The sequence below is a fragment of the Dermacentor andersoni genome, chromosome 8, assembly GCF_023375885.2.
Source record: "Dermacentor andersoni chromosome 8, qqDerAnde1_hic_scaffold, whole genome shotgun sequence".
NCBI lineage: Eukaryota > Metazoa > Arthropoda > Arachnida > Ixodida > Ixodidae > Dermacentor > Dermacentor andersoni.
Genome location: NC_092821.1, coordinates 141,535,639 through 141,549,069, shown reverse-complemented (window position 1 = coordinate 141,549,069; position 13,431 = coordinate 141,535,639). Strand labels below are relative to the sequence as shown.

Genomic DNA, 13,431 nt, shown 5'->3' with positions numbered 1-13,431 from the left:
TCGTGCGAACTGTCGCAATAACAGGGATTTCGCGTTATCCGTGTATTTCGTGCCGCACGTACTGGCCGCACGAATTCGAATTTGAACAAGGTTCACCTGCATGCTCACCTGTAACCGCGGTTTAATTCAGACTCCGAAGCGAATACACATGGGACTGCTCTGTGCTTAGAAACAGGCTAACGTAGTTATTCAACGTCGCACTTCCATGTGATGACGCCCTAACGGACGTTCTGATAAGTTATTTCGTGTTCTCATTCCAACTTATGATGACGGTACATCCGGCGGATATGACGCATGCTGTATCAACACGGTTGTCGAGTGGAAGATCCGGGGGTACGTGAAGCTGTAACGACTCGTGCCCAGATTCATTTTGTTATATCGAAACTACTAATATACTTGCACGTGCTCATTGAGAACTGTTGTTATTGGCCTCTGCCACGGTCACGTCGGATGTCGCGTGCACAATATTGATCTCAGAAGCCATGCATCTACCGGAAAGCAACCTCAGTGCCATAACATGATTATAACATGATATTTTAGAAGCTTTCGTTTCGAAAACGTAGACAGGGCTGAAGGCATTGATTTCTTTTTTCTTTTTCTGTTCCAATGTGGCACCAGCGCAACTAAACCATGCGAGATGGTTATCTCCTGTCGCGAACGGAGAAACTTCTCAATTGCAAAGTTCGATCATTAGCTCGCTGCTATGACTCTCGCAGCCATTTATCCCGCTTTTTTAGATTTTTAAATTATCTTTCATTGTGAAACCTACATTGTAACAAACTTCTATTACAGCAGGGAAAGGGGGGAAAGAAGAACTGATTAGAGCCATAATTACAGCACCATCAATGTACAAAACAAGGACAGAAAGATAATTGAGGCACACATACACATTCACACGACCTGAGAACATCAAAACACAACACTTGTGAACGCCGACAAGGGAAACTCTCGTGCATCATAAAAAGAGACGTCTCAAACCTCCAATAAATGGTCAATATCGAAGTGGACAATGTTTGCGGGTAGACGGGTATGCGCTGTCACTTACGCTGGGGGCCCTGAAAGCAACGTGTAATCTACGAAAAGAGGGCCGTTCGCGACTGTGCTCTTGCTCGCGTTGATGGCGGAACACTTTTTCCGGAACGGACAATTTTGTTGGAATGTCCAACTCACGATGTCTTCACAGGAAAGGGTGATGAAGGCACCCTTACGCTCCTTATGCACTCCAAAAACACTTCACATCTTTCGGGACGTATCTTTGCCCCACAACAATAATCGTCATACGACTCTCTTGCGTTTCTTTTGTCGAAGAAGGCCGCTTATTTCGCTCTCGGAAAAGTACTGTTATGTAGCACGTATTGAGCAACAGAAAGCTGTATCGGCAGTTTTTAATGTTGCTCAACAATTCTTCTCATTGACACTTTTCATGTAATTATAATATGTGAGAAGTTGATTAATTAAGACTAATTATGCAATTAGTCGGAACGCGAAATATACTCTCAGTATCTCCAAGTGACGGCAAACCTTATTACCTTGGTGCTGTCCAGCAACGTGGCATTTGCGTATTTTTTTAATCTTTGTGCACGCTAGTTGGGACACCCTGTAGTTATACAATAGGTAAACTTTTATACTGTAGAGAATTTTCATAAATTTGCTCATGGTACATAGCACAATTGTAAGCATTGAACTGATTTGCTCGATGCGGTGGACATTACTTGGACAAAAAGAAAAGTCGAAATGCGTAATCGAACAGTTAGCGATTTTCCAATTCGCAAATTTCACCAATTACGGTGCACATATTGCGATTTACGAATTGTAGCCGGTGAGTTCGCTAGGCGTGTTCACTCGGAACTAATCCCGGCAGTACAGCACCGATTTCGAGATTTTCATTCGCAAAGTGCGTGATGAAATACACTGGCGCTAGTGCGTAAAACAGTGTTTTAGTGAAAAGGAAAGAGGAACAACAGTGCATTTTTAACGCAAGTTTGACGGCGAATATCAGGAAACCGGTGCCATCCTCAGAATTCGTTCCAAGAAGTGTACGAACCTTGCAAGAGCTTATTGGCTACATTTCTTAAATTTCATTACGTGCTACGAAGTAATTAGTGAGTCAGTTATGCATTTCGATTTATTCTGCAAGTACAACGACCGCCTTGTCAAGCAATCAAGTTCGAGGAATAGAACCATTACTGCCACGTGCAATCCTTTTTCTTTTTCTATTCTGTGTAGTCGATGTAAAAAGAAAACAAAAAAGAACCTACTATATGCTTTGTAATGTCAACCTCCTTGTAAGGAGATCTCACTCTATTTTTTTTTCTTTCTTTCGTATCGCACCCACGCCCTCCTCGCAGGTTTTCCAACCCGGCGAGCAGCTGCAGGAACCACAGGCCCTGCACCTGGTCTTCTGTCAAGTGGTGGCTGACGCCTTCGGGCCGACCTGCATCAGGCTCCGTGAGGACGAAGCCGCCAGGCTACGTACTCTATGCGGTGAGACACGGGACTCGAACTACCGACCAAGACAACTCCATGCCAGCTCTTAATTTTTTGTATCTCATTTTTTTTTCGGACGCATTCCTTCTTGAACTAGCCCGTCAAAGATAGTTCTTTCCCGCCTTTTCAGGTGGGCTTCCGGAGAAGGCGGAAATCATTTGCACAGTGAATCGCGACGTTTTGGCATCTAATTCACTAAATTCACTAAGGTTCACTAATTCACTAAAGGTTCACTAATTCACTAAAGATTCACTAATTTTTTTTGTCGTTCATATTGGGCAACATAAGGGAGCGGGGAAAAAAAACTTGAAGCCCTCCCGTACGGCGAAGTTGTGTTCTTGACAGAAGCCGCCAGACTACATGTAGCATGGCCTTGCAAAATACCATTCCCCCAAATCAGAGCTGAAAAACGCGCGTCCGTTCCATTATATAAGTGAACAGCGCAAACACGGGGAACCACGTAAAAGGGACGAAGACGAGTTTCATGTCTTCGTCCCGTTTACGTCCTTGACCACCCTTTGCGCTGTTTTGTTTACTAAGATGAATTTTAGACTAGCCTAATTCGGCCACCCTGCTATAGGTTCCTGTTAAAAGAATACTGACACAACTTTTTCGATATACCATCTTTCTGTCTTGCGGTGAGTGATGGTCCACGAAACCGAAAATCCACAGAAAATACTAGCAAGTGTTAGAGTGTCCTAAATTATTTGTTATAATGGGCTTCTCTACGAAAGAATTTCGGTTTGGCTTTTTTTTTTTTCAGAAGGTGTATGCATCGCGACGTCACGACGCAGAACGCGGTCACGTGAAAGCAGGACATCGCGACACTTTGGCGCCAGCTCCGGCTCGCTGTGCGCGGTCTGCTGTGCTGCTGTTCATTTCGAGGCCCGACGCAGCAGCATAACAGACCGCGAAGACAATCGGAACGAGTACCCGAATGTCGCGATGCCCTGCTCCCACGTGACTACGTTCTGCGCCGTGGCGTCATTACGCACAAGACACCCCCTGGAAAAAGAAGAAACCAGAACTGTCCGCGGAAAAGCTAGTGTAGTAAATTATTTAAGGCGTTCGGATGCCTGTTGGTATTTTTTTCTGTGGTTTCGAAGTCACGTACCGTCATTTAACACAAATAATAGTAATATTATTATTATTAGAACGTCGAAACTGTCGTGTCAGTATTCCTTTAAGGGTCGCCCAGAATACAGCCAGAGGGACGCTTTTTGACAAGTGGTCTTCTCGACGAACCAGCACCTCGTGAACATGCGCCATGCCATCCGCTTACCCGCTCCGTCCTGCTGCCCGCGACGTCTGTTCGCGAGGAAGCACGAAGCGACACGCTTTCGATAGCGACTCTCTCTTTCCTTCTTTTCCTCTTTTCTCTCACCCTCTTCCCTCGTTTGCTTTGAATTCGCCGCCTCTGTACCCTCGGTTTCCCCTCTCTCTTTCTGTTGCTGTTGTTGTTGATTACGTTTTACGCGCAACGCGCAGACTCTCTGGGCGTGAGCCCCTCGGCGGAGACTCGGACCCCCGTGCAGGCTCAACGCAGCGTAGTAGACGCGGCGCGCGAGCTGCCCCTCTACTTCAGCCGCATGTTCCCGGCGTCCGGGGGCCGGCAGCTGCCCGACGTGCACATGGTCGCGGTGGCGCACTCGGGCCTGCGGCTCGTCAAGAGGGACCCGCCGGGACAGCTTCGCGTGCTCGAAACCGTCCGGTAAGGAGCAGCGCAGAGAGTTTTTTTTTTTTCGAGCCCTCGCACCAAGGGTCGAATGAGGGAAGCCTCGGGGATCAAGCCAACGTTTTCAGCAAGGAGACTACAGTCTTCGTCAGGACAACTTGTTGCTGCCCTGACGAAGACGTGTTCCCATCTCGAAGGTTTGGCTCCGGAAGCCTCGGGGCTCAAGCTGGAGCCAACGTTTTCAGCAAGGAGACTACAGTCTTCGTCAGGACAACTGTTGCTGCCCTGACGAAGACGTGTCCTCATCTCAAAGGTTTGGCTCCGGGAGCCTCGGGGCTCAAGCTGGAGCCAACGTTTTCAGCAAGGAGACTACAGTCTTCGTCAGGACAACTTGTTGCTGCCCTGACGAAGACGTGTCCTCATCTCAAAGGTTTGGCTCCGGGAGCCTCGGGGCTCAAGCTGGAGCCAACGTTTTCAGCAAGGAGACTACAGTCTTCGTCAGGACAACTTGTTGCTGCCCTGACGAAGACGTGTCCTCATCTCAAAGGTTTGGCTCCGGGAGCCTCGGGGCTCAAGCTGGAGGCAAGTTTTCAGCAAGGAGGCTATATACTTCGTCGAGACAACTTATTGCTGCCTTGACGGGAGACGCGTCCCCATCTCGAAGGTTCGGCTCCAGTCCGGGGCTTCTCTTCTGTATAGCGAAAAAAAAAAAAAGAAGACCGCGAACGGTACAGGGGTAACAAACGAAAGGATGACAACACGAACGCTTCACTAAGTTTAACGAAGTTTCACGTATTGTCTGTCCTGAGCGGAATACATGGTTGCTGAAGATGTAAACGTGCGCGCCTGGGCTCGTGTACTGTATTCTACTTGGCTGTTGACGTAAAGTGTCGGCAGCGGCATATTCGTTAACATGCGACCTTTCCTAAAACTGTTCTTTGACATGAATACCCGAATTACACGAAAACGTGTCTGACGCGTTGTGGTTGGGCAAAGCGTCAGATGATGTCGCTACTAGCATTGTTGCTGAAGGTAAAGTTTCCGATAACCCGGTGTTCCATGAAGGTTACTTCTATGCGGACAAGCTTAAGCTCTCTACTATTTCTTGACACTAAGTTTAACTGGCTTGTGAACTGTGAACTACGTGACCGGCAGGTCATATTGAAGAACTGCTAAAGAACACTGTATTCCTTTCTTTTACTGGTCACGTGTTTCAGATTCGAAGATATCGCCGACGTGAGTGCTGCCAGACCGCGGACGCTCCAGCTGCTTCTCAGGCACGGAGGGTGGATGACCATCTACTCACCGAAGGTACTAACAGCGTGGCCTCCATAGACCCCGTGCTAAGATGTTCGTTTGTGGTCAACCCGCCGTGGTTGCTTAGTGGCTATGGTGTTAGGCTGCTAAGCACGAGGTCGCGGGATCGAATTCCGGCCTCGGCGGCCGCATTTCGATGAGGGTGAAATGCGAAAACACCCGTGTACTTAGATTCAGGTGCACGTTAAAGAATCCCAGATGGTCAAAATTTCCGGAGTCCCCCATTACGGCGTGCCTCATAATCAGAAAGTGGTTTTGGTACGTAAAAACCTATAATTTAGTTTGTGGTCAACTTAAGCTGTACCTTAACCTTGCTGGCTGGTCCGGGAACACCTCCACTTCGTTTGGGCGCGAACAGCCTCTGTGAAGTGCAAGGGCCGTTTCAATTAGATGAGACTCTTCAGAAATACATTTGCGTTCACTTGCTTACTCAGATGGCATCATTCCCTCACCGAGCACACTAATGTAGGGCATAAGGTGTCGTTTATGCTAGGCAAGCACTTGCGGGAAAGGCGATCTCGCGAGTCATTATCCACAGATATCCCGGAACGAAGGCAGATATCGAGTACACGCATGCCGCGTGTACGTGCCTGTATGTATGTATGTATGTATGTATGTATGTATGTATGTATGTATGCATGCATGCATGCATGTATGTATGTATGTATGTATGTATGTATGTATGTATGTATGTATGTATGTATGTATGTATGTATGTATGTATGTATGTATGTATGTGTATGTTCGGCACGGCGTCAGGAACATTATCAAAGCTTTACAGGACACTACAAAGAAACATTAAATCACTTTATACTGACAAAGTACTGTTGCGAGATTTTATTCTCTTGAATTTCGTGGCACTAGGATAATTATGTAAAGGGAAAACGAATATCAAAGTTGCATTTTTTTTAAATTTCGCATCGACACCCCTGCGACGACAATGTGACGTCACGGATCTCAATGTAGTTTTTTTTTCTTGTTCAGGCAGTTGTGGCTCTGCAAAAACTTAAATACTGGCTAAGTTCAGTCTTTGGATCTACGCTTTAGAATACAGTGCACTTTATCATTACCTGTAAAGAGTTTACGAGGTCCGAGTAAGAGTTATCAAAATTTATGACGTCACGTCGAGAGCTGGTGCTAGAAATTGAAAGTGGCGGCGCCACTCGCCTTTCGTATTTGAGTCCTTGCTGGCTTACCAAACCTCTTCGCACCACGGCAATTAAGAGTAGCGTTTTTATTGGTATTGTGGCAGGGTAATTTACTAAAACGGAGAAAATATTTTTTCTGCTCTCTTTAGTGCATTTTAATTAATGAAGCTCGAACATAATTGCTCTCCGTAGAAGCCGTTCAGATCAACTCCATTTCTCGCTCCTCCTTCTCGCTGCATTTCCCGCACTAGTCTGATTTTACCGCCCTTTGTGAGCGATTCGCACTTAGAATCGCGAGCAGAAGCGTGGGCGAAGTCGTACGACTTCTGGATGTAACTGCACAGCGCAAAAAAAAAAAAAGAGCAAAAGTTGGCTCAGGCGGTCAAAGCGCTCGTACTGTCTTTTCGCGCTGTGTATATATCCACATCATATATTCATACTGTATATAACACGCTTGACATGTTGAACTTCGCTTGCTGCGATCGAATGAAACTTCGTGTCGTTTCTATTTCTTTTCCCTTCCCTCGTGTCGTTAAAGGCTGGCCACATTCAAGCGTTGGTGCGTCGCTTCGTCATGGAAGGCACTCAGGTGAGCCTCGGTTTCCGAGCGTCCATTTCTAAAAATCCTGCATTCTTTTGGAGACTTGGAAAACCAGTAATTATGTAACGCGATTCATGGGTCGCGAGTCTAACGTGGTGCCGGAGTCGACTAACCTAACGGAACTCGTCGGGCGCGTTCAAAGCACGTCCTCTGCAGCGCGGCTACCGAAACCCACGCATGCGCACCGCTTCTCCACGGTAGACGCGCCAAGAAATTCGCTTACCCTCGTCGCGCACCGTGCTACAGTACGCATAATCAAATTAATGACGGGCTGATGGATTGCGCGTTTAGAGAGAGAGGGAGTAAGCTCTTTATTGAAAAGTGGAGTGGTTAGCTATAGCGTATGTTCGCCTACGTGCTACTCTGCAGGGAATGCCTTAACGGCGTCGCTAACACTAATGATATGACGCCGTCTGCGAGGCGGTAATCGACACACTTTCACGAGTCGGTGCCGTCTCTCAAGGCCTAGCAGCGTCAAAACAAACAGGTTGTCTCGATAATGACGATAAAGCATTCCTAGTGCTTTGACCGTAACGCGAGATGGAACCAACTATAATGGCTCGTTTTACAAACTATTTGTTCCTATCACGACGGTCTAGTGGCAAAAGCCAATTTGGATTGAAATAGGCCGTCTGCGCTGTTCTCGCCGCCGCCATGTTGCTAGGCAATCGCGGTAACGTGTGAACAAACGAACCGTTCACTCTCCCTCGCGTAATTGGTCGGAGTCGGGCTTTCGTCAGCGAAAGCGCAATTCTGACCAATCACGTTAGGGCAAGCGCGAACTCGGTTCACTTTCCCTACCATTGAATCAACTAGGCCCAGCAGTTTTCGCAACGGCGCTCGGCATCTATCTGTCTATCGCATTGAGCGAATGGAGAGAATGTGACGCAAAAAAAAAAAAAAAAGAATGAAACAGAAAGACCACAGTGCGTGTGTTCGCGCGCGCGATTCGTGTCACGTGACTCTAAACTCTAATCACGTGGGGCGTGCGTGCTTGTCGCCCTGTCCGTCCGCGCGCGTGTGGCTGTCGCCGCCGCTCCATCGCCATCGCGCTGCCGTGGTCATTGCGGTGGGCGTCGTGCTCCAGTGTGGTCCCCTTTCGTTCGTGCTTGCGAGCGCCCGTTCCCTCGCTCGCTCGCTCGCGCAGGAAGTGCCGGAGTACGTGCAAGCGGTGGCCGACTACGTGACGACCGAGTCTACGCTGCTCAGCTTCCGCGAGGGAGAGCTCATCCGGCTCATCAAGCAACGCTGCGCCGGACTCGACAAAGGTCAGCCGCTGTTTCGTGTTTTGTGTGTGTGCTTCCAGCGAGAAACCTCTTGCTCTCCTCGGGGGTCTCGTTAGGGAGTGATGATGATGATGATCGCTATGGTATACGTAATAGCCCCCGACGATGGCGGTGGTACGAAAGAGCGTGTAAGAAAGCGAGAAGAGGATCGCCTTTGTATTTCGTTCTGTTATTGTTGTCTTCTTTATCTCGTTGGCCATTGTGTGTCCGGAGTGGTGGGTCAGTCGGTCGGTCATCTTGCGGCGTTCGCAGTTTCCCACGTTTTATAATTTTTTGTACTTTTTCCTTTCGCCGTGGATCGCGTAATTGCGTGCAGTCGTAGTACTTTTTGCGCTCGCCGCAATACAATGGGTGAGCACGTCGACGAAAAAAAAAAAAAAAAGGAAAAGAAGGCTTGCTCGTGTACGTTGTTGCGCATGGCTTCTCGGCAATGGCTTGCGTGTGAAACGTGCGGTAAGGCGCGTATTTCAGCGGCAGATGTGGTTGTAGCCTCGATCTCGACATGTGTGTTTTGTTTTCGGCGGGTAATGTGGCCCGCGCTTCTGAAAAATTCGATGTATGAAACTTGTCAAGAAAGCAGTACTCGCGTATAGTTGGTATACGTTCGTTTTAGGCCCAACTTGAATGCATTCCGACGGCAGTCTAATGGATGCGTTTTGGCGGGAAATACGCCCCCACCCCCTGCGCTTTTGTAGAATTCGAGATGAAAAATCTAAGAAAGTCTTCACGCATAGCCGATAGCTAAGAGAATTCGACTGACCTCTAATGTATTTTAAACGGCAAAATTGACGCCCTAATCTAATCTGACGTGCAATGAACCAGCAGGAAAGGGTGCATATAGCATAGAAGCGGAACCGAACAGCCCGATTTTTTTTCTTTTTTAATCACAGCCATACGAAGCCAAGGAAAGCATATAGGGGAAGTTATTTGCAGTTTTACTTGAAAGGTAGACATTGCGAATCAAAGGGAAATTAAGATGGATAATAAAACGACTTGCCGCAGGTGAGATCGAAACCACAAATTTCGCATTACGCGAAGCTCTATACTGCCCTTACAAAAGAATGAGTGCGCATATTCGATTGTTTATCTTTACTTTTCGTTGCCCACATTATACTTCCTGTTGAGACGCAGTGGAATAGTCCGCGCGCTGGTTGCAGAGATAACCTCAGATGTTTTTCAACGTGAAAGCTGGCGCGCAGTCGTTACTCCAGACGGCGAAATCTATCAGTGGAAATCTGTTCATAAAGTTCACCGTGTTCTCTAGATTGCGCACGATGTGTATGGTATATCGCTAATCCTTGGCAACACCATTTCGTTTAGATGGCTCACAAAAGTCCATGCGGAGTACTCGCATGACGTCACGTACGTCATTTTGCAGTTCCGTTCACAGCTTCCACTGTGCTGCCGGCGATAAGCGGATCTAGATGACTAAGCGCTTCGTCGCGCCGGCTGTACAACAGTATATGGCATGGCGACCTCGATGAGGTCAGCGCATATCTCCTTATGATGCATCGGGGCCGCCATCTTTGTACACTAGCACGTCGAGAAGCTGCGCGAACAATGAACTTGACGGTATGACTGACGCATCTTGGGCCGAGTGACAAATCGATGACGGCGATATGATCATTCGCCGGATTATCTATTTTCGTATGTGACAGCGCGACAGAGACGAAACGCAGAGAAAAGTGCATCATGTACCAATGGAACCATATAAACTAGCCCAGAGTTCCACCGGATTATCGCTGTATTATCACTGTATCATGACCACCGTCAGAAAACGGCGTACGCGTGATAATGGGGTGCACTGATGTCATCGGGGTCGCGATGTTTAAGCACTTGCCCGGTGACAGGCTGCGTCCATGACCTCACATGAAAACTACGCACGTGGCGTCCGTCTTTGGGGCCTCTTTTGCCGGCGCAAACTCGGAGGTATGGTCTGCAGTCAAACCCATTTATAACACAAGTTTATACGCTAAAATGCTTCGATATATCAGTTCATTCGAGAAACTCGAACGCATCCATAACGATTTTAAGCGAGTTTTCGAGAGGCGTTCGTTAGAACGAATTTAGGTCGACGCTCGCGTGTTGTGGTTAACAAAAATTGCAAGAGAGTACAGTCGCGATCGATGTGAGAGGGATCGTGGCATTTGCAAGCCACGGTTCCGCGTGATCCGTAGTCTCGAATCTGGCCTGTTAAGTTGTAACGAGCAGTTCTTGCGTTGAACACCTTGTCACCGAACACGTTTAATAGGGGAAATGTTCGTTTAACCAGCATGCTTCCTTTAAATCAATTTGTCTGTTCCCATTCGTATTGCTAGAGGGGGAACAGTGTGTCTTGGCGGAGTTATTTCACATATGTTTCAAACATTAAGCCTCGCCTGTCATAAATGCAAAAGAATTCGCTTTATCCGGGTTCATTATATTCAAGTTATACTACACTGAGGGACGTGCACATCTCGCTGAAAATTTTCTTTAAAATTTCTTGCGCCTACCGCTGTACCGTTCTTGCTCAAAATTCGCAGAGAGATCGCAAGAACGTTGATTTCTTCTCAGCTCTCATTAACATTGCGCAATTGCAGTAAATCTGGATCTTAAATTTGGCAACTATAGTAATCTAATAGTAGTACAGTAATCAGTAATCGTAAATCCGGCAAATGCAGTAGTCTGGCTCTTTCCAAGCGCCCTCAGCAGCTTAGCCTCGGCCGTCTTCTTTAGCCGTCTTGTAGAGCTCTAATATCCGTTCATCGTCGCCCCGTTTTAGTTGACCATTACTACTTGTAGATGAGGAGGAAACAACTTCATTAAATCGAAATTGGAGTGGGAATGGCGGAGCCAGGCTGGGCGGGGGGCTGGGTTGGGACCCAGGGGGCTTCATAAAATGTCGCAGTGTACTTATATATGGATGGATGTTATGAGCGTCCCCTTTGGAACGGGGCGGTGGGTTGCGCCATTGAGCTCTTGCTATTATACTGCCTAATGTCGCACCTAGGTTAAAAAAGAAAAAAGAAAACACAATGAACTCCCACAACCAAATTTTCTGATCCCCTATTGCGAACTTTGCTTTTGTACGTCTTCGTATACGTCACTAAGGTGCCGTCGCCTGACTCCATCTGGCGGAGAAGGCTTTCGCCGCCGCACCGCTTGTCCGTCTGTCTGTCTGCCGGCGCCGCGACGACGTTCGGCTTGACCTGCGCTCGCGTGTACGACACGCCCCGATGTGCGGGGCGAACCGTGGAAGGGACCGACGCGAGCGCTCGGTTCAGGGCTCAGGCACAATGGCCGCCGCGTCACGGCCGCGTCACCGGGACACTGGGTTGGGTCTGCTTCGCGAAGTGGCTGCGCTCTGCGTGCGGCCGTGGCCCACTGACGGGACGACGAAGACAGCGGCCTCCTCTGGCGTCGTGGTGGTGCTCGTGGTGCGACAAGCGTCTGTTCCATCACGCCCCGCGCGACCGCACTGACCCTCCCCTCGTTTCCTGCCTCGGTTGCAACGGGGGATATACGACGCACAGTGGACAGTGGATCCGTGTATGGAGGTGTGAATTGTGCGGTATGCTGTGCGCGGCTGGTCAGTCTCCGGACCGGCCCCGGGCCCTGGCCGAAGTGTTCAGGAACGCGGCCGCGCAGACGAGGAAGGCCGTCGGTCAGCTCGTGCTCGCCGTCCAAGGTATGCTCGGGGTGTGTCGTTACGTTCGACGTCGATTGACGAGAGCCCCTTGGTGAATGGCGGCCGTTCGCGTGGCACGTTTCGATATTCCTTTGTCAACTGTGTCCATTCATGCATTCGTATAGGCAAGGAAAATCCTGCAGTGGTCTAGTTGGTTACGAGTTGATGACGAGTTCGTTACAAGTTTTTGCGCAAGAATAATGAATAGTACAGACTGGTGTGCGTACACATAGGCTCAGGACACCGAGCGCGAACTATCAACTGATAGTTTATATACACAAATTTATATAGCTTATGTAAATATCAACATGGCCACAATTAGCACATGACCGGGGTAGTTGGATAAGTATGGGAGAAGCCTTTGCCCTGCAGTGGGCGTAGCCAGGCTGATGATGATGATGATGTGATTATGATGATGATGGTATAGATATCGTGATAATCATATAGCGTTGCGGATAAGCTAGGGACATATTTGTCGCCAACGTTTTCAATGGGTGGTCTCCTTAGCAATGAGGGCTTCGACGTGTTTCTGGCCCTTGTAATCGCTTTCTGCGCTTGCAGTACACAAAAGCACGGCCTTCGAGATTGGCTTCCGCTAACCCAAGTGAGTGGTCGTCCAGGATTGCAACTTGGACACAACCTATACTAAATAAATAAATAAGTCCATTCCTCTTTACTTTTCTTTTTTCGTGTTACACGAATGAGTGCGTTCTTAATTGTTCTCCTTTTTTTGGTTTGCGCATTGATTAACTTGCTGATCTTTCAGCATCTTGGTTGAGCAAGGTCGTCCTAATGCGCACTGGTGACTTAGCAGTCTCTGGCATTGATGCCACTGCCGCGAACGCGATCGAGGTATCGGGTTCGATACCCGATGCGTATATAAAGGTACTTGAGAGTTCCCCTTAGGGAATTGACCGTGCTCTGATTATACAGGGTTTCCCGGATAAATTTAGCCGATGTTTTAAAAGCACACCGAAGTACTTCAGGAGGACGCGACCAAATGTATTTTTGTTGGCCATCGCTCAACACCGAAATTTGAAACGATGACGCTCGCACGCGGAGCAACACGTGGCCCAGGGACCCGTGCACTATCACAATCGCGCTTCCATCTCAGCGATAGATTATCGCTCCCAAATCAGGCGCCGCATCTTGGTGGCTTTATCGCGGAATCCTTGGTCCGCATGCCTTTGCTCAGGCGAGCATAAGACCTCAATTTTGTCCTTTGCCTGCGCCCCGTATCCCAAGATAGC

General features: G+C 48.3%; 1 protein-coding gene across 1 annotated transcript in view; it reads left to right on the top strand.

The window, feature by feature from the left end:
* The window catches only part of Myo10A (unconventional myosin 10A), a 118,412-nt gene that overhangs the window by 84,939 nt on the left and 20,042 nt on the right, over nt 1-13,431 (top strand). Inside the window, exons 34-38 of the mRNA XM_072284133.1 lie at nt 2,349-2,484; nt 3,976-4,198; nt 5,380-5,473; nt 7,166-7,216; nt 8,127-8,496. Of these exons, the coding sequence (XP_072140234.1) occupies nt 2,349-2,484; nt 3,976-4,198; nt 5,380-5,473; nt 7,166-7,216; nt 8,127-8,496 (874 nt within the window). The remainder of the gene's footprint in view (nt 1-2,348; nt 2,485-3,975; nt 4,199-5,379; nt 5,474-7,165; nt 7,217-8,126; nt 8,497-13,431) is intronic.